The sequence below is a fragment of the Pelophylax lessonae genome (genome assembly GCF_965119305.1).
Source record: "Pelophylax lessonae genome assembly, chromosome: 4".
In the NCBI taxonomy this organism is placed as follows: Eukaryota; Metazoa; Chordata; class Amphibia; order Anura; family Ranidae; genus Pelophylax; species Pelophylax lessonae.
In genome coordinates this window covers 510242457-510264209 of record NC_138771.1, presented here as the reverse complement: position 1 = coordinate 510264209, position 21753 = coordinate 510242457, and the positions used below count along the sequence as shown (strand labels likewise).

General features: G+C 41.8%; 1 protein-coding gene across 1 annotated transcript in view; it reads left to right on the top strand.

Annotated features, from left to right (window-relative positions):
• Positions 1 to 20319, top strand: part of LARGE1 (LARGE xylosyl- and glucuronyltransferase 1) — a 716318-nt gene extending 695999 nt beyond the window's left edge. Inside the window, exons 11-15 of the mRNA XM_082255353.1 lie at positions 5684 to 5847; positions 10594 to 10872; positions 12285 to 12431; positions 16217 to 16412; positions 18318 to 20319. Coding sequence (XP_082111479.1) covers positions 5684 to 5847; positions 10594 to 10872; positions 12285 to 12431; positions 16217 to 16412; positions 18318 to 18515 — 984 coding nt within the window. The 3' untranslated portion in view covers positions 18516 to 20319. The remainder of the gene's footprint in view (positions 1 to 5683; positions 5848 to 10593; positions 10873 to 12284; positions 12432 to 16216; positions 16413 to 18317) is intronic.
• Positions 20320 to 21753: the final 1434 nt, after the last annotated feature.

Below are 21753 nucleotides of genomic sequence, written 5' to 3'. Positions count from 1 at the left end.
GCCAAAGAACTCTCTGAGGATCTGAAAAAAATAATTTGTTCTCTACATAAAGATGGCCTAGGCTATAAGAAGGTTGCCAAGATCCTGAAACTGAGCTGCAGCACGGTGGCCAAGACCATACAGCTGTTTAACAGGACAGGTTCCACTTAGAACAGGCCTTGCCATGGTCGACCAAAGAAGTTGAGTGCACATGCTCAGCGTCATATCCAGAGGTTGTCTTTGGGAAATATACCTATGAGTGCTGCCAGAATTGTTCAGAGTTTGAAGGGGTGGGGGGTCAGCCTGTCAGTACTAAGACCTATACGCCGCACACTGCATCAAATTGGTCTGCATGGCTGTCGTCCCAGGAGGAAGCCTCTTCTAAACATAATGCACAAGAAAGCCCGCAAACAGTTTGTTGAAGACAAGCAGACAAAGGACATGGATTACTGGAACCATGTTCTGTGGTCTGATGAGACCAAGATAAACCTTTTTGGTTCAGATGGTGTCAAGCGTGTGTGGCAGCAACCAGATGAGGAGAACAAAGACAAGGGTGTCTTGCCTACAGTCAAGCATGGTGGTGAGAGTGTCATGGTCTGGGGCTGCATGAGTGTTGCCAGCACTGGGGAGCTACAGTTCATTGAGGAAACCATAAATGCCAACATGTACTGTGACATACTGAAGTAGAGCATGATCCCCTCCCTTCAGAGACCGTGCCGCAGGGCAGTATTCCAACATGATAACGACCCTGAGACGACCACTGTCTTGCTAAAAAAGCTGAGGGTAAAGGTGATGGACTGGCCAAGCATGTCTCCAGACCTAAATCCTATTTGAGCATCTGTGGGGCATCCTTAAACGAAAGGTGGAGGAGCGCCATGTCTCCAACATCCACCAGCTCCGTGATGTTGTCATGGAGGAGTGGAAGAGGACTCCAGTGCCAACCTATGAAGCTCTGGTGAACTCCATGCCCAAGAGGACTAAAGCAGTGCTGGAAATGAATGGTGGCAAAACAAAATATTGACACTTTGGGTCCAATTTGGACAATTTCACTTAGGGGTGTACTCACTTTTGTTACCAGCGGTTTAGACATTAATGGCTGTGTGTTGAGTTATTTTGAGGGGATGGCAAATTTACGCTGTTATTCAAGCTGTACACTCACTACTTTACATTGCAGCAAAGTGTCATTTCTTCAGTGTTGTCACATGAAAAGATATAATAAAATATGTGCAATAATGTGAGGGGTATACTCACTTTTGTGAGATACTATATACATATATATCAGAGGTGGGGGACTCGAGTTACATGACTTGACTTAAGTCACCAGTTTGAGGACTTGAGACTTGCTTGACTATAATTAATAAAAGACTTGACTTGACTTTGACTTGGTATTCATGACTTGAGACTTGACTTTGATTTGAGACATATGACTCGAAATGACTTTACTTTTTTAAGTTATTAAATATTTGCATTTTCTCAAGATGTGTTAAAGCAAAATTAATGTGACTGTTATGTTTCTGACACCACAGTCACTTAAAACACCTCAGTGTGTTCTGATTTTTAGGACACAGGCTGTTTAACAATGGAAATACTTAACATGTTTTTAGTGACTGTGGTGTTTAAACATGACCGGACGAAGGATTTTGAGCTGTTTGGACATTCAAAGGGTTTTTGTTTAATATGCCAGGAAAAAAGCACTAAGCAGTTTTGTTAAGGTGGAAAATAAAACAAAACCTTTCCTGACCACTGACTTTTAACTGATTAAAGGTGAAAATTGACCTTTTTTTTTACGGCGGCCAAAATTACTATAGCCCGTTCCTGGAGATCGCCGGTGATATTGATGGAGCTACTTAAGGCTAAGCTGACCTGGATCATGATCAACGAGAGGATGGTGGCCATCCTCCAAGATAAAATGCATCTCTTTGAGAAGACTTGAGATATCTGGATGAGATATTTGGCGGGCTCCCCGTAAATTGAGAGCAGTCGACTCTCTGGAGCTATCTGGACCCCTCTCTTGCGGACCTGGACACCAACCTCTTACCGCTTCTGTCCCTTACTCCTTCCTTCCCGTTCCCCACCTATTCTTTTTTCCTCTTTTCTTTACTCCCCTCTCCTTCCTACACGTACTCTCCTTCTTTCTACTGCTCTGGAATTCTGCAAACGTGGTCCTCCTTGGATCATTATGGACCTGCCAGTGCCGCCTAAAGCGGCTCTTACACTGTAATTTGCCATGTCGGTTGCCTTGGTATACCAGTGCAGAGGATTCGGCTTTCCGGGGCCGGTGGTGTTGCGGTGGACTGGGATTTGGGCGACCACTCTCCTCCTTGGGGCGCAGTGTGTTCCCCTGGGGGCGCCGGAGGGGGGGGGCGGGCCCGGGCCTGGTTGGCGTCGCCCCGGTCCAGGGAACAACCGGAAGGGTGTTCTCTAGCCTTGTATGCCATTGCCTTGCGCTCCTTAAGGGGCTATGTAGACTGTTCAACATTGTTCTGTGTTATCTTTCATTGCAGATGTTAACTCTATTCTTGTGTATTTTTCTTTGCACATATAACTAATAAAAATGTATTGAAATCTAAAGGTGAAAATTGGGGTAGATCAGTATTTTGACTTGATTTGTGACTTGACCAAAATAAATGACTTGACTTGACTTGCTTGACTTCTAGCAGGGACTCGACTTGCTTGCTTTTCGCCACAGTAACTTGGGACTTGCTTGAGACTTGAAGGTTAAGACTTGAGACTTGCTTGTGATTTGCACATGTGTGACTTACTCCCATGTCTGAGATATATATATATATATATATATATATATATATATATATACACTGCTCAAAAAAATTAAATGAACACTTTAAAAAACCATCAGATCTCAATAGGGAAAAATATCATGCTGGATATTTATACTGATATGGACTAGGTAATGTGTTAGGAATTAAATGATGCCACATCGTTTGATGGAAATTAAAACTATCACCCTACAGAGGGCTGAATTCAAGGACACCCCGAAAATCAAAGTGAAAAAATAATGCAGAAGGCTAGTCCATTTTGCTGAAATTTCTTTACAGTAACTCAAAATGGTACTCAGTAGTTATGGTCCCCATGTGCTTGTATGCATGCCTGACAGCATCGGGCATGCTCCTAATGAGACCACAGATGGTCTCCTGGGGTATTACCCCCCAGATCTGGACCAAGGCATCACTAAGCTCCTGAACAGGCTGAGGAACAACCTAGTGGCGTCGGATGGACCAAAACATAATGTCCCAGAGGTGTTCTATTGGATTTAGGTCAGGCGAGCGTGGGGGCCATTCAATGGTATAAATTCCTTTATCCTCCAGGAACTGGCTGCATACTGCTACATGAGGTCGGGCATTGTCATGCACCAGGAGAAACCCAGGACCCAGTGTAGGGTCTGACAATGGGTCCAAGGATTTCATCCTGATACCTAATGGCAGTTAGGGTGCCAGTGTCTAGGCTGTAGAGGTCTGTGCATCCCTCTATGGATATGCCTCCCCAGACCATCACTGACCCACCACCTAACTGGTCATGCTGAACAATGTTACAGGCAGCATAATGTTCTCCATGGCTTCTCCAGACCAGAGTCTCCAGACTCTCATCTATAAAAAGCACAGGGCGCCATTGGTGGACCTGCCAATTCTGGTGCTCAATGGCAAATGCCAGTCAAGCTCCAGGGTGCCAGGCAGTGAGCACAGGGCCCACTAGAGGACATCAGGCCCTCAGGCCACCCTCATGAAGTCTGTTTCTGATTGTTTTGTCAGAGACATTTACAACAGTGGCCTGCTGGAAGTCATTTTGTAGGGCTCTGGCAGTGCTCATCCTGTTCCTCCTTGCACAAAGGAGGAGATACCGGTCCTGCTGATGGGTTAAGGACCTTCTTTGGCCCTGTACAGCTCTCCTAGAATAACTGCCTGTCTCCTGGAATCTCCTCCATGTTTTTAAGACTGTGCTGGGAGACACAGCAAACCTTCTGATAATGGAACGTATTGATGTGCAATCCTGGAGAAGTTGTACTGCGTTTGCAACCTCTATACAGTCCAGGTATTGCCTCATGCTACCAGTAGTGACACTGACCCTAGCCAAATGTAAAACTAGTGAAAAACAATCAAAAAAGATGAGTAGGGAAAAATGTCATTGGCCTCCACCTGTAAAACCATTCCTGTTGTGGGGGTCATCTCATTGTTGCCCATCTAGTGTACCTGTTGTTAATTTCATTAACACCAAAGCAGCTAAAACTGATTAACAACCCCCTCTGCTACTTAAATGACCAGATCAATACCCCAGGAGTTTAATTGACTTGATGCTATACTCTGATTTAAAAGTGTTCCTTTAATTTTTCTGAGCAGTGTATATATATGTTTATATAATCAGTCCCTGTAAGTGGGGGATGATTTTTATGTGTTGCTTTCAGCGTGTGATGAAGACCGATCAAAACATTGCTCAGGGTGATGCAGTAAAGTTCAGAGAAGTTTAATTGCTGACTTATGCAACATCAAAAAAAATGTCCTTGTCTGAGTCTTCCTCTGTAATTGTACAGAAGTAGAGCAATAGATATTTCTGGGTTCCAACAGCCATTAACGCATTGCCTCTATGTGTTATTGCAGTTTTAAGGAGATCTTTTTCCATGCATAAAACATCAAAGAAGAGTTGTTTGGTTGGCCACAAGTTAAGAAATGTGAAGAACTTTGATGACAATTTAAAGCTAAACTCAGAGGAAACAGCTTAAATGAACAGTCAAATTACATATATGTGACCTGTTACCCACACCCTAGGAGAAAGGTTTACTGCTTAAACCTAAGATTATCAACAGAGATGCCTACAAATATATCTAAACCCCTGTAAAGACTGCTGGGAAATGGAGTGAACCAGTTACATGAGCAGAGACATAAGGATTCTGTGGCCACCACTCAGTACCAGGGCAGGGTTATCCAGGGCCCAGGATAAAGATGTAGAATTGCGCCCCCCTCCCACACTATTAATACATGCTGTAGAATAGGTGTACCACTCTGCGTCCATTTTTTGCCCATCTGCTGCACTCCACCCAGGGCAACTTTCTGACTTCTCTACTACTCTGATCTGCATACTTATTCCAAGTCCCTGACTTAAAGTAGCGGTGACCCCATCACTGTGCTGTATATAGCCTGTGCAGTGAGCAGTACTGTGGGTGGAGCTCAGAAGGCCCACCCACTACAGGCTGCCTGCAGAAAACTACAGGAGGGGGCGGGGATAAGACCAGTCACCCTGCACAAGACGAGAGCAGTAGTGACAAGTCATTATTTCAGGACACTCCCAGGAAAAGTGGGGGAGGAGTTTTATGCTGGATTACTGCATATCTAAAATAAATACACCAAGATTCAACTTAGAATATACATGGCTCTTGTATTTAGAAAATCTTTGTTTAGTCTGGTTACTGGTTGAATTCAGGTGAGCAATTGACTAAATCTAGTTAACCAGAGAACCAGCTTAATTTTGGACATCATACACAGCCCAGTCATTGGTTTAGGGGTCTTGACCCAAGCTCTGGCCAGGCAGGGACCAGGCAATGGGTAGTGCAGACCTCCCATAGGGGGAAATAATGAGCTCTGCCAAATATGGGAAGCTTTTACGGAACCACTTAGTAAGTTTTGACCGCTTCTTTGAAAATCTTATTGCGACTTAAGATGTTCTTTTGTCTTTTTTACAAATGTTCTGTCTGCAGCTCCAGAAACAGCTGTCTGAGCTGGATGAGGATGACTTGTGCTATGAGTTCAGGCGAGAGAGATTCACAGTCCACCGCACTCACCTCTACTTTCTGCATTATGAATACGAGCCAACCCCGGACAACACAGATGTTACATTGGTGGCCCAGCTTTCCATGGACAGGTCAGTATTAGTCTCAGCTGCATAGGGACCTTAGAGAGCTGGGGGAGGAGAAGCAGCAGCCCACTAACTGTCCCAGTGAATGGCTGTATAGATTTAAAAAAAAACATTATAAATACCTTTTTGCTCTCTTTTTTACAAGTGATCACATTCCCTCTGTTCTCAGCTGCAGCTGGGGGAGGAGAAGTAGCAGCACACTGAGCTTTACAGTGAGTGGCTTGCAGGGGGGGAGGGTGTGTCAGGACAAGTCTGATCATTGGATAACAGTACCCTGAGTTCCAAACAGCCCAGAAAACTGACTGCAGTGTGCTCTCCTGCTTTGTGTGGTCAGTTTTTAATAGGAAAGCAGAGGAACTGGCAGGAACACTAGGCATTTCGCACAAAGGAAGCAGTACAAAGAGCAGGATAAATTTTCATATAAGTACATGGTACAGCAGGGAAATATCAGGAATATGAAATTTTGGGTTGACATACTTTTTTTTTTGTTGGGAGCTAAAAAAAGAAAAATTAAAAATATAGATTTTTTTGATCAGGTAAATTAATAATAAAGCATATTAATATGTTGTATTCTCTCATTGAGCCTACAAGTGGGGTTGTAAGCTCTTTTTTTGCCTTTTTCAGGCTCTCACTTTGCTGTAAAGTCTGTTGTTACAGACCTCAAGAGCACAATCTGAAATGTACACAAGTTAATGACTCATTCTAGTGATTCCTTCCTTATCAGTTCCCTACAAGATTCCATTTAGACAAACCACAGCCCTAAAGCAAGCAGCACCTACCGTGCTATTCATTCTTTATCGTGTGTTACAATCATCTTTTTGTTAATCAAAGATATCATATCAGAAAAAGCCCAATTGAAGACACAGAAATACGTAGATATTCATTCACAGACATTACAATAATGCCTAGTACACACAATAAGAAAATGAGTACTCATAATGAGTTCAATACTCATGGAACACACGAGTCACAATAATCTGATCATTAGTACACAGCTTTTAAGACCTGATTACAGCAGTTCATGCAAAAATATCTGAAGGAACAAGCATGAAAATTTTTCTGGTACGATAACAGAATTAACTATTTTCCTGTAATTAGTATAATATTTGTATGAAAAAGAATTGTGTGGCCAAGACCACGCATACTCAGAAAGGAAAACATACATTACAGTACAATACAATACATTACATCACTTCCAAAGTTGTATTCTGACTTGCGAGAATTTACGTAACATTAGTAACCTATTGATTTTCGGTAGGAGACTAGCATGAAAAAAAAAAAATAAATGGACGCTCATTCGTCCAATATTCTTATGGTGTGTAATAGGCATACAATCTTTTTTTTTTTTTTTTTTTTATAGTCTAATCTTCACTCGCCGGTTACATCAGATGTGCAGGGTTTCTGAATACAACTGTGCAGTCCAGTAGACACTAAATCGATCCAGTGCATTCTGTATTCTGTATTCCATAACAGACCTGGTCATATATGGGCCTTCTCCTCCTTTGCAGTACAAGTCTGTGTGAGGTCCCTTATACTGAGGGGTGTGGATCTGACAGCACAAAGCACTAGGGGGGGGGGCAAAAGGCACGATTTTCACGTATTTTAAGACATTTCCAAGCACTCACATTGGTCACAAATCATAACATTTGGAGGTGCATAAGACCCCGTTCAGACTGCGGCAACACGACTTGGTGGGGCGACCTGTGTGCACCGCGACCTCAGCGCGACTTGCTTGTACTTCATATAATTGAAGTCAATGCAAGTCGCCTCCAGGTCCCCCCAAAGTAGTACAGGACCCTTTTTCTAAGTCGGAGCGACTTGTGTCGCTCCTATTAGAACAGGTCCTGTACTATTCAATGGCGGGTGACCGACCGCAACTTGCCAGGCGACCAAGTCGCCTGACAAGTCGCGCTAGTGTGAATGGAGTCTAACTGTAAAAAGATAAACGTATGAAGCTTAAGTTATGTGTAAATAAACTTAAAAAAAAAAACAACTAAACTAAAGTTGACCCTAAAATATTAAAGTTTCTTTAGGCGCTCCATATGACTGCTGCCCCAGTTACAGCTCAACAGGTCTAAACAAGGAAAGAAAAGGTTCTGCTCTCCGGATGTAATACATTCTGCCTATGTTCTATGTGTCAGAAACATTGCTGTGAATCCCTATGATTTCTTAAAGGGTTGGATATGCAAAAAAACATTTTTCAGGGAGTCAGCTCCTAGAAGGGCTTCCCATTGTAGTTTGTCCCATTATATTCTGTCTTATCTCAAATATTGTTGTCAGGAAGTATGTTAGAACTATAGAACACCAGTCTGTTGTATTTTTTTTGTTTAAAAAAAATATTTATTTAACATTTTAAGCATTCACAGAAAAAAATAAGAACAGTGAAAACATTATCGGTCAAAAAGACATACATGCATGACCTGACGTGAGCAAATTCTGTCCTATCCATTAGTCTCCAGTAAGTAAGATAGGGCCCAAAGTAAATAATTCCAGAAGAGGGACCACAAAGGCCTCCTGAACAAAGTTGGCCTTATATTTTGTTATACAATACAATATCTTATTATACAATACAATTGTATAAAGAATAACAGCAGTGGAGATGGGAAAAGGAGATGGACAGAGGGAAAAAAAGGGGGGGGGGGGTGCCTGGGGGTATATAGGTCTCCTCTGCCTCCTACTATCAAACATTCTGGTAAAACATTCAGATGTGTATTGGCTACGTAACATCAAAATATAAAGATATCAAGCTGTTAAACTATTAACTCCAGGTAATACAAAGTTGATTTAAATAACAAAACAGGCCCATGTTTTAGTAAAGGAATTTTGCGTGTCACATATGCAAGATGTCAAATCCTCCATAAGTTAGAAATGGTCAACCCATCGCATTGAAGCCATTGTCAATTTTTTTAGGATATTTGCCTACTTCCAAAATGCAGGTATCAAAGCTTTTGTGGCATTTAATAGGTATAGTGTAATAGATCATTTATATCGGCCTATCGGTTCATCTGTGCTGTGAAACATTGGGGCTGATTTACTAAAGGCAAATAGACTGTGCAGTTGCACCCTGCAAGTGCAGTTGCTCCACAGCAATAAATGCTGGCACATGATTGGATGATGGAAGTCAGTAGAGCTTCCCCTCATTTACTAAGCTCTGGCGCAAGTGCAATTGCAGAGTGCAACTGCACTTGCAAAAGTGCACAGTCTATCTGCCTTTAGTAAATCAACCTAAATATGTACCAGGGATCTCGAAGGACTCTATTTTTTCAATAACAGGGAAAACCCCATTGCAATAGCCATAAATAACTGGGCAATGCCACCATGTATGGGAATGCATGGCAATTTCCTCACAACCTCTCCAACATAATGGCAAGGTATCAGGGAATATTGTGTTGTTTAATTTAGCTTGGAAGTTGTGCAAATCTGATAGAAGTTTGTAATTAACTGTTTTAGAGGAGATTGAGGAAACCTAAGATGTGTAATATAGTTGATTTTTGATCATCAGAGATTGAAGCAGTAGGTATTTTTCCCACTGTGACAGGAATCCAGGGTATGAGGACTGAGATAACATTTGCAGAGCTTTATTGGTTTGTGAGAGACTTCTCGAAGTTTGTTCTTTTTAGGCAAAAAATACTTTAATGGGAGTTTAATCTCTGGAGGAGCAGATGGATTTTGGAAGTGAGCGGACAAACTGAGCCAGTTGGATATGTCTCCATCTGTCAAGATAATAAATGTAGCCAGAATCCATAATCTTTTCCAGAAGAGTTATGCGAGAGTTCCCAGTGACGTGGTATAGTAGGAGTGTATAGTCAGGTGACCAAGAGTGGAAATGTCCATCCAGCACCCCGGGAAGTAAGTACGAAATCTCAAGTACAGGCATTGATAGAGAGTTGTGAGACCACGCCATGCAGGTATGTATAGAGTCCCAGAGCATCATAGTTGAGCTGTTTAGAGGGGATGCCTGCATTGATAATTATCGGTGTGTTTTTGGAATCCAGGGAAGTATACTTAGATCTGAGTCACTGAGCTTGTGTTCAGGGTTGACCCATGGGGGGAGATTTACTAAAATTGGAGCATGAAAAATGTGGTGCAGCTCTGCATAGAAACCAATCAGCTTCCAGGTTTTATTGTCAAAGCTTAATTGAACAAGCTGAAGTTTAGAAGCTCATTGGCTACCATGCACAGCTGCACCAGATTCTGAGTGCTCTAGTTATAGTTAATCTCCCCCATGGTTTGGAATGAGAGGCAAATTTCCAGTCTAACATTTTTGACAGATCCACGGACTGATAATAGCATTTAAAGTGGGGAAGAAAGAAACCGCCATGTACCTTAGGCCTAGATAGTACCTCACGGTAGATTCTTGCTTTTGTGTGATTCCAAATGTATCTTGATACTAGGGACTGCAGAGTACTGAAAAATCCCAGGGGTACTTCCAGTGGGATCATACCTCTCTGATATGTTGCAAAGAAGAAGTGAGGGGAGTTCTATAGTGCTAACATTCCTCCTGTGCTAGGGTGACAGTGCTGCTGCTCCAAAGTTATGGTACCGTAAATATTGTCACCCTAGGACAGGCAGTGTGTTAGTGGCAGCATGACCCGGTGAAAATAAAGGCATAAATGAATGTATAAAGAAAATGAAAGCAGCCACTACATCTAAGAACTGCTAAGCTTCAATAAATTAAAGTTTTGTTCTTCAGTTTAGATACAGTCTAACTGCCCAATATATTTTAACTCTTTCTATCATCTATCTTTGCAGACTTCAAATGTTGGAAGCCATCTGCAAACACTGGGAGGGCCCCATCAGCCTGGCTCTGTACCTCTCAGACGCAGAGGCCCAGCAGTTCCTCCGCTACGCGCAGGGCTCCGAGGTGCTGCTCAACCGGCGAAATGTGGGCTACCATATTGTGTACAAGGAGGGACAGTTCTATCCAGTCAACCTGTTGCGGAACGTAGCCATGAAACATGTCAGCACTCCGTACATGTTCCTGTCAGACATAGACTTTCTACCAATGTACGGACTCTACGAGAGCCTCAGGTAACAGACTCAATGCACCAACAGTCTGCATGTTACTCAGTAGCCAGCAGGGGATAAAGTATCTGTAAAGTATCTGTGGACACAAGCTTTTGGTATTCATTTTGCATGTTCTGCATAGCATAGCCCTTAGCTCTCTGACTCCTGCATCTTTAGAGTGGACCAGTGCTCAGATGATTCCATACAACACTGTGAACAGTCTTCCTCATATAAACTAAATAGACCCTGTCACTTTGCCCTTTTACCCTGCATAAACCCCAGGTTGCAGTTTTAGGTACAGACCTCATACAGCCCTTTGCCCAGGTTGCAGTTCTGGGTATGGATCTCACGCAGCCTTCTGCTTAGGTTGTAGGTCTGGGTATGGACAGCGATTTCAGCGAAGTTCCAGTTCTCAGCATGGGTTTCATACAGCTCTCTGCTTCGGTTGCTGTTAGGGTATTGACCTCATTCAGCCTTCTGTCCAGTTTGCATTTGTAGCTGTTGCCCTCACACAGCCCTGTTTTCTGAGGGCAAGCTACAAAGCAGTATGTGATTGCAGCAGTTAGGGCATGGATGATTCTCCGAGCAGAAGAATCTGTTTATTTCTTGCATTTCAGTTCCTTCTTAGAAATTCAAAGAAAAAAGCAGTAATGTAGAATAGCTTGCAAGAGGATGATTTGGGACTTTGTAGGCAGAAAAAAAATGAGTGTAATAACGTATTAGTGAAGGATTATCCTGGAAATTGATGTTTTCCACTTGCAGTAATTTGTCTGTAAACACATATTGAAATCACAGTTAGAGCAGACAAAACACATCCTCGCAATATTGTCTCGGGCCAGTCCTACGCTATTCAGCACAGTTTGTCCTTGATCTTCACCCCTTTGGGAAAATATAATTATATAACTATGTGTCTAGCACAAGTAAACTGTATGTCAATATTGTGCCTTCTGTTAACCCAGAGTGCCCACTTGTGGTATAGACTTGAACTGCGTGTCTCCAGTGAATCACAGTTTATTTTTAGTAATTTCTTTCTTCACATTCTGTCTTTAGTCATAGTCTATATGGTATAGATGATGGCACACTTCTTGGTTGAAATCTGAATGGGGCAAGCGGGGGTTGGGTCATTATAGCTGATGGCTGCCAGCCAGAGAAGCTGTCACATTTAGCAATGGTAGTTTTATTGCTTTTAAATGTACCACTTACCACTGCCACTGGAGGTTTGACTGTAGTTTGTCCATTTGTAAAACCTCTGACCAAGCAAAACGTATTATATTAAGCATTATAAAACTTCAAAAAACTTTATGATGTGAGAGACGGATCTAATCCACTGGTATCTAAAGTGCAATTAGATAAAAGTAATGACAAAAGTTGGGTTGCATCATGTCTAAAAGCTTCTTGTGCTGCATATTAACCTTTTTTTTCAACACTCATTGCAGGAAATCCATTGTGCAGCTAGATATGGCGAACACCAAGAAAGCGTTAATCATCCCAGCCTTTGAAACTCTGCGCTACCGGCTCTCATTCCCTAAGTCTAAAGCAGAACTGTTGTCCATGCTGGATATGGGGACTCTATTCACCTTTAGGTTAGTATTTGACTCTGAAAAGATTTTCCAACAAAAAGAGATACTTAAAGTGCTCCGCTTTGTCGCTTTTACTTACAGGTAAGCTTATAATAAAGCTTACCTGTAGGTAAAATGAATATCTCCTAAACGTGCACCATTTAGGAGATATTCACATGTTTTGCTGCCAGTGACATCGCTGGTGCATGCGCACTGCGCTGTGAATTGAGAATACAGTGAATGTGTCGTCAATCCAGAGCTCTGTGCTGCGGGCCGTGACTCCCGTGCGCATTCGTGAGAGTGACATCATTGTGGTTTGGCCATTCAAACGGCCAGACCCCGCAAACCCAGAGGGAAGACCGTGTGAAGATTGAAGCCCTTTCTACGGGCAGAAAAGTCTTTTACAATTTTCTAGTATGCGACGCCATTAACTTGCAGGGGGGCCTTTTTTTTTTTACTTTACTACTGCTTTAAGTTCCACAATACTTAGTCTAAAAGAGAGAATGTTCAGCAATATACGGCTTTAAGTTATTCAACTTTAAGGGGGGCCTAAAGACTTTGTCAGGCCTGAACTGTTATCTGAAATCGTTCTTGCTAGGACCAAGTAGTTGTTAAGGGAGGTGCTGCCATAGATACACCTATAACTGAACAAGCTTCTGTGGCAGCACTTATTCTTAAGTTCTCCTTTGTTCATCTTTGGGAACATTTTATATACTTTACCTGTTTTTAGGGTGGGGCATGTCACATATCCCCACTACTGCAGCTGCTGCCCGCTCCACTGCCTCTAGTGACAGCAAGCAGGGGATCTTCTCCCACCACTTGCTGTCACTATTTTAAAAAATAGTGCCCACCCGGCCAGGTCATTCATTTACAGCTTCCAGCTTGCAGTTCTCAATGAACTACCATGGCGCTGTTAAGTACTCTGGTAGTTTATTGTCTCTTCCTGTTAGTGTGTATCTGCCTGCCCGTAGGAGGTACGAGCAGACAGATACACTGACAAGTCTGCAGGAGTGCTGCATGGCACCTGCAATCTACTGATCGCAGGTGCAATGCTTTGCAGGCTCCAAGTAAATAAAAAATAAATGCACATTGTTTTACCTTTAAAAATAGTACATTTATTTTTTTTTTTTAAAAGGTGAACTTATCCTTTAACAAGCAAGCCATCTAAGCTTGGCTAACTTTGCCCTTCTTTGGAGGTTAATGACCTGAGAAATATTTAAAGGAATATTCCTCCTAAAACAAATTGTTTAGCTAGTTAAGTACCTTCTGGTTTCTTATTACTGTTGAAGATATCAGTTTATTTGATGACAGATTTAATTGCTGATTACTTATATCCCCATCTCTTTCTCATGACCATAACATAAATATCCCTCTCTAATAACTGGTTTACCAAAGCTTTTGTTTTTTCTTTATTATATCAGGCAAAAATTGTATCATCATTTACGTTTGTACTTGCCACACCCGTTGGCTTGAACTGGGAACATTGGTGGGGAGGTACACTTTATGGCCAAATGTTCATGGACACTTGACTATCACACCTATATGAGCTTGGACATTCCATTCCAAAATCAAGAACATTAATATGAAGTTGCCCACCCCCCATGCCCATCATGTGGCTATAACAGCCCCCATTCTTCTAGGAAAGCTTTCTACACGATTTTGAAGTGTATGTGTGGAAAAGTGTGCCCTGTTAGCCAAAAGCGCATTTGGGAGGTTAGGTATTGATGTTGGATGAGAAAATCTGGCTTATCATCGACATTCCAATGAAACCCAATAGAGTTGCATAGGTTTGAAGTCAGGGCTTTGTGTAGGCCACTCAAGTTCCTCCACACCAAGCCTGTCAAACTACTTTTATGAACCTGGCTTTGTGCACCTGAACTCAATAATTTGGGAGAGGATACACATGCTTTTGGACATTAAGCATATTTTGAATGTTATTCTAACCATAACTGATATTTCAGTTTTTGGTAGATGCTGGAGGGTTAAACCATCTGACAGTCAGGTTTGTATACCTGCTGTTTCCATTATAAAAGGCCCTCGTCATCATTGATGGATTTTTTTCTTATTTCCTATTATAGCAAATTTAGGAGGTTTGGAACACCCAAAGGTGGGTGGGTGTCTGGGAGAAATAAAAAAACAGAATGTGTACAAATTAGCCAGCAATCCCATAAAACTGAAATATCAAATTATTAAGATTGGCACCTTCACTATGGTCCTCTGGTCTTATGGACAGGGACAAAAAAACTGCTGCAGAAGAGTATTGCCTCTGAAGTTTAAAAGATAAATAAGTTGTGGGTGGAGGTGGCCTTTAAGTGATTTATTTATTTTTTATAATTTTTATATGAAGTGGCACAAAGCTAAATATGGCCAAAAACGAAGCCATGCTGTCATGCCGATTAGGAAACTTGCATAAAGTACTAAGACTTCAGCTGTGTCTTTGAGTGACAGTGCTAAAAGATGTTTGCCTAAGGAAAATATCTGGGACTTTACATATTTGCAGCAGATGCTGTCATTTATTCCTGGCTCTGAATAAACGTTTCTCAAGCTTTGCTTCCAAAACATCTTCCCCTTTCTCAGGCTACAGCCCAGAAGGCACAAACTGTTACGTTGTATGTCACAAATCTCGATCCCTCCTGATGCTATCGGGTCGAAGTGTGTCCAGTGAATGTCTCTGTTGCATGGGCTACAGCTGGTAAGCCTGGCGCTGTGTGTAATTAGCAGAGGTCTCTACAGGGCATGGCGGGAAGAGGTGACAGAGTTACAATTTACTTCCTAGACCTTGATGTACAGCCAGGTTCTTAGCACAACTCAGCAAGATGCTGTTGTCAAAATCTGATACAAATTAAAGCCTAGCTGCTTCCCTCCAACATCTGGCAAAAGTCTTAGAGAATATTACAGAGGAAAAAAGCAGAGGCTGCATGACTTCAATTTGTATTTCCATCAGTGGAACAAAAACAGAAAGTGCCTGAATTATTTAAAACAAATGATTAGTCTGCCCATAACTATTAAGTCACTTTGGGGTTGGTGTCAGCATATTGTTATTTGGTGATTGCTTTTTAATCCCAAGATTTTTATTGGGTAGATCCACTGTACTTGGACAAAAGTAGTTATCCTTTCAAATTAGGTGTTTTCCAGTTAAGGGTACTCTTAATGCTACAGCCTACAAAGACTTTTCAAACAATTGTGTGCTTCTAACCTTGGGGAAACAGTTTGGGGAAGACCTATATCCATTTCCACCATGACTGTGCCCCTGTGCACAAAGCCAACTTCAAAAACACATGAGTTGATGATTCTGGTGTGAAGGATTTCAAGTGTCATGCACAAAGTCTGGTCCTCAACCCTAATGAACACTTTTTGGATGAACTGGAGTGCTGTTGGCAAACCAAGTCTTTTCATCCAATATAAAAGTACCTGAACTAAATGCTTCTTTGAATGAATGGACACAAATTATTACAGACACACTCCAAAACCTTGTGGAAAGCCCATTCCAGAAAAATTGGAAGCCATTATAGCTACAAAGGGAAGCCAACTTCTTATTGTCCATGGTTTAGAAATGGGATGTCCAACAAACTCATAAAGGGTACAATGGTCAGGCCCATCACTACCATGGCTACGACCAACAGATCATATATGGTAGAATGTTGGTACAGATTAGCTACACATACTTTGTCCCTCCAACCCAAACAAACGTTTAACCAATGTAGTGCCTGGAGGACCACCCCATGTCACAGGTAAATTTAACATTAGCCCAGTGTGGGGCTTTGAACCTCTTGCTCCTAATATTACAAAAGATGGGCTCTATCCCACAGGTACCATGTCTGGACCAAAGGCCACGCCCCCACTAACTTTGCCAAATGGCGGACTGCGACGACCCCTTACCGTGTGGAATGGGAAGCAGATTTTGAACCATATGTGGTCGTCAGGCGGAACTGCGCAGAGTATGACCGAAGATTTGTTGGGTTTGGGTGGAACAAAGTGGCTCATATTATGGAGCTGGATGCACAGGTAACACCAACCACTTTTTCTTGCTTTTGGGGGTGTTTTTATTACTTGTATCACTAAAAGTGACCGTGGAGTGGTTTTGAAGTGCTGAAAAATGCAATTTTCTTTTTAGTCGGCTGAAATTTGCAGCTGTAATTGTATAGCTGATTGTGCCAAAACAAGGACTGCACCCCCCCCTCCTCCTATTTTACATCCACTTTGTTTAGCAGACCTTACTATAATTCAAAAGGAGGCAGAGAATTTGAAAGCAAACAGGTACTGCCGTGCTCTCACTTTGGAAAAGAGAACAGAGCAAAGTTAAAGTTTGGAGGAGCAGGCAATGGAACAGATGAATATAACGTGCTAACAGAGTCGCTGTTGTGACTTCTTTCTCCAGGAAGAAGTCATGATTTATAGGTTTACAACTAATTATTCATATTCTGGTTGTTGGGTGTGCAAGGGGAACTTCTTTACATATATTTACACATATTTCAACTTTAAAGTGAACATGCGCTTTCCCCATGCAACTCCATCTGTCGAACCTTATCTTTACTTCCCTTAAACTAAGATCAGAAAACATACCAGGTGCTCCTATGTATCAGAAAAGAAGTGTCTCAATCCCCTCCTTGCATCATGACAGTGCTGGTGCTAGGTAATTGGTCATTCAGGAACACATTACAAGGGACAGCGAGTCCTCAGCCTTAAGGTCGCCCATAGATGGTTCGAAACTTGGCCGGTTCACCAGGAACTGGCTGAGATTTAAACCATGTATAGGCAGACTGGTTGTACCAAGTTGAATGATTGATCGATCAACTTGACTACAATCAACCTGCTGGATTTTACATATGATTATCTCTGGTATAGCCACTAGCAATAATCACGGCCTTCTCCTGGCGGGGACTGCTTGCTAGCGGCTATACCAGCCACTTGTGATAATCATATGTAAAATCAGGGAGGCCGATTGTACCCATCAATACAATGGCTCAGCGGAAGGGATTCAACACTGTCTGTGGTTTCAGGAAATACATTTGCTCTGTGTATGGCCTGCCTATGCTTCAGGCTGCAGGGGGTGAGAAAGGAAGGTGAACAAAAGCAGCAGGTGGAGCCACTATTAACGTGCACCTTCTACTTTGCTTTGCATGGAAAAAGCACAGGTTTGCTTTAAATATGGTGGACTTCAAATAAATTTGTTTTACTTAACAAAAAAAATAAATAAATAATGCATAGAATTTACAGTACAATGTGCACCTATAACTAAGTGGGTATTATATCAATATATGTATATACAGTATGTTGAATCATAAATATTATTTATGTAATGTTTCCATTGCTTTTCATTCAGCTCCTTTTTCGCTTCTCAACATTTATATTCCTCTGCTCAGTATAAACACCTAATTGGCTCCCAGTACTGTCTCTCCTTCCCTTAGGTCGGCCATAGACGGTCAAATCTCAGCCGGTTCAGCAGGAACCAGCCTAGATGCGAACTGTGTGTGGGCAGGCTGACTTTACCAAGTCGATCTATCGATCAATGTGGGTACAACCAGCCTGCCATATTTACTTGTGCTTATCGTTAGTGGCTGCTAAAGCCGCTAGCAATAATCACTGTCTTCCCCTGGCAGGGACAGCTTCCCCTGCACCCCGCCAGGAGAATACCATGTCTCGGCAGGAGGGATTCCCTTGTCAGCACCATCTATGGCCTGTCTTAGTGCTGATGTACAGAGGATTGAAAGATGTCATTACCAACTCAAAATCAAGTATTTACAGTAGCTGTATTTCTAAAGGAATTCATTATTTTGTTAATGAACATATAACTGCATTATTGTTTTCTTTCTTAATTCAACTTATGTTATTTGTAATCACCCCAATTTCTAAAGCTCTAGTCAATATTTTGACATGTAATAATAATGCTCTTTTATGCACTCACTGTAGGAATATGAATTTACAGTGCTGCCCAATGCCTACATGATCCATATGCCACATGCTCCAAGCTTCGATATCACCAAGTTCCGCTCCAACAAGCAATATAGAATCTGTTTGAAGACACTGAAGGAAGAGTTTCAGCAGGACATGTCCCGTCGTTATGGCTTCACAGCTCTCAAATACCTCACCGCTGAGAACAACAGCTAGTAAGACTGGGGAAGAGGAGATTATTTGTGCCTGATGTCTGCAATGAAGAACTGGAGGGCATTATGTCGGCCATGTTGGCTGGAGGTTGCCATTTTTAATTGAAACCCTGGATTGTTTATTTAGGGTTTCAAGAACCTTTAGGTTCTTTCCCTTCTCTCCCAGGTGAGATTATTGAAACAGAGTTTAGGCAGCTGCGAATCAGTGTGGAGCAACAACCTGTAGCTTGAGACGTTTGCATTTGCACAGGAGGATCTAGCAATCGAGGCTTATATTTTTTTGGTCTTCTAAGAATGAACTTGCAATGTCTCTCTTATTGTGAGAGTCACTCACAGGGCAGCCAACTTAACCTTCCATTAAATGTCAGAGGTTTCACATGGAGTAAGGATTAGAACCACGTTCTCAGACTTGGCTCAAGGAGACTAACCTCAAACACAGAAGGGACAGATGACGGATTTGGCCTGAAGATCTGCTGGGCAGCTTGTGCCAGTGTTGCCCCGTCTTTCAAAAATTTGGCCAAGCTCTCAGTTTCCATCAAATTGCCATAACAGCATCTGATCGCAGAGAGAAAATGAATTGTTTCTCATTTTCCTGCAGAGCTAAAGCAGACTGTGTTGGAGAGCAGTACAGCATTAAAGCTCAGGCAGCAAATGCTCTTTTGCTGCTGGCCTGCAGGTGGCCAAATCCGAAGGACTTCTTGTGTCTCTAATGCTTAATGCAAAAGACAAATAAATATATACATAATAGCAGTGTTCACCTTGTAAAGATCCAAAGGGCATTTCTTTCTATTTTTGTATTTTATTCACCCCCCTGTATAAAAGAATTAAAGACTTGCCTTGTTATCTATACACTAGCTATTGACGATAAGAGCTGACGCATGACCGCAGTGGCCGGACTGAATTTAGCCACCTGTGGGATCCCTCTGGAAAGTGAACATGATGCAGTGATTGCATAATTCAAGATGTTTCCAAAAGCTGGCATACCTGAAATCACCTTGGGAAACAAAGGAGGGCTAGCTTGATCCACCAGATAAAAAAACGTTTGCAGTGGGAAAAGCTGGCTACTCCTTGTCCTGCTGTCAGGTCTCTGTTTTTCTCTAATTAGAGATGGGACTGTAAGCAGGCCAGCAGTCACAGAACATTGATGAGGCTGGACATATGAGGCCATCGCCATCTATACTGTGACATGTTCACTTTCTGCTTGTGAAATTGTAACCCCTTCCCGTCCAGAAAGCCCAGAGTAACATTACTATGCAATGTTTTCCTGGAAACACAAGATTTATTTGGCTCAGTTGGATAGTAAAGAATGGAATGATTGGCATAAAGAATGGTTATCTATAAAGCCCCCCTCCCTCCCCCCAAAAAAAGTGAAAACGCAAACAAAATCTTGACCGCTGTAATGACTACTAGAGGTTACATCCCGCCCAAGAGCTGATTGATCGCCTTTCCCATTGTGAAGCTGGGAGGCTTAACCTAAAAGGACTTTACCACTGTTTTTTTATACTATTCAGTATTATTTGTCATGTTTACAAAGGGAACGTTAAGTCTAATGCACTAGTCAAGCCGGTGGGCTTCTTGTTGAAAAATGAAAGTCTGTGCTCAGAGGTAAGAAAACACACCATGTCCTCTTCTCACTCATTTGCAGCATCAGAAATAAATTGTGATACTTGTTTTCATTCAGTTTAGGTTCTTCATTACCTGTAATGTTATCAGGTTTGATGGTGTTCACTTTAGATCAAACAAGTGAGGTTCAATGAGATAAAAGTAAATAGTATTTTTTGATTTGATGTGATTTTTGAAAAAAACACTATATAATTAAAATATTTACAGAGTCAGTTCATGCAAACAGTTATTTGAATGTTCTCAGGTCTGCAAATCTGCGGTGCCCATTATGAGCGGTTCCTACCATCCCTGTGCTGAGTTACCAGTTCTGTACTCCTGCTGTGCCCATTATAAGGGGTTATCAAAAATTGAAAGGAAACAAGATGGACAAGGGGCCAACACAATGCAATAATCAAAAAAATATATACATTGTATTGTTACAACATCCAAAAAATCACATACCGTAGTTAAAAACATTAACACATACAATGTATACATATACTGTGGAACCTCCCTTAAAGCGGAGTTCCCGGGCAAAAAAAAATTTTTAAGCTAAAAATACCCCCGGGACAGTCAGGACTAATGTATTTAAGCAACGATAGCCTCTGAACTGTCCTCTGTTTCACTTACCTGTAAGAAGAAATACTTACCTTGAAAATGTCTTGTCAAGCGCTGCCATCTCAGGTGTGGGCAGCTGAAGCCGGAGCATCCCTCTTCGTGTCCTCTTCGGTGAAGTCACAGTACTAGAATGCTCTGCTCGTCACTTCCGGGGCAGGTGCATTATCCCTGAACAGCTTCTGCGTATGCCCAGAAGCTGTTCAGCAGGGAATGACGGGCCTGCACCGGAAGTGACGAGTGACACCGGTGCAGGCGCATTGACTCCAGGGATTGATGACGCTCATCTCCCAGGAGTCAATGCAAGGAATGGAACAAAAAAATAATTTTAATTATCCAATTCTTTTTCAGGTTTTTTACAGCAAGCGGGCGGTGCAAAGATAATTTTTAGGCTTTAATGCCTTCCATAGAGTAAATAACGCCAACCCATATAAAAAAAATTACCCTATATTCAGTTCACAAAAAGTAATGATAGGTAGGTGTCTTCCATGGGTAGGCAATCTCTCGACAAATAACTCAGCAAGTCAGAGAAGTCAAACTCCAGGCAAGGGAAGGCACAATTTGCTGGTCAAAAATATAAGTTGTCATACCCTGGGGGCAGGTATGGGAATAAAACAAGGCGGCAAGCAACTACACTGTTATTAGAAATAAATAAACATAATAATCAGACCAATGAACCAATATAAAAAAAAAAATATTTTGGCAAAGCCTCATTGGTCTCAATATTATGCGTAACTATATAACATGCAAATATGACAGCCTCCAACTGCATATATAATTGCATACAATATAAGAAATAAATATAATATAATATATACATATTATACAGTATTATACTAATAATTAAAGTGTAAGCACTTTACATTACCCTTAAAGTGTATGTAAAGGCATTTTTACAACTTGGATAGGGTGAGGAAGAGTTGGACCTTCTGTTAGGTTTTTATTGTTGTCTGTGTCCTTGCTGGGGAGATTCAGTCTTTATATTTCCTGTTGACCATTGTTACCGAGACAAAAAGTATTAAAAT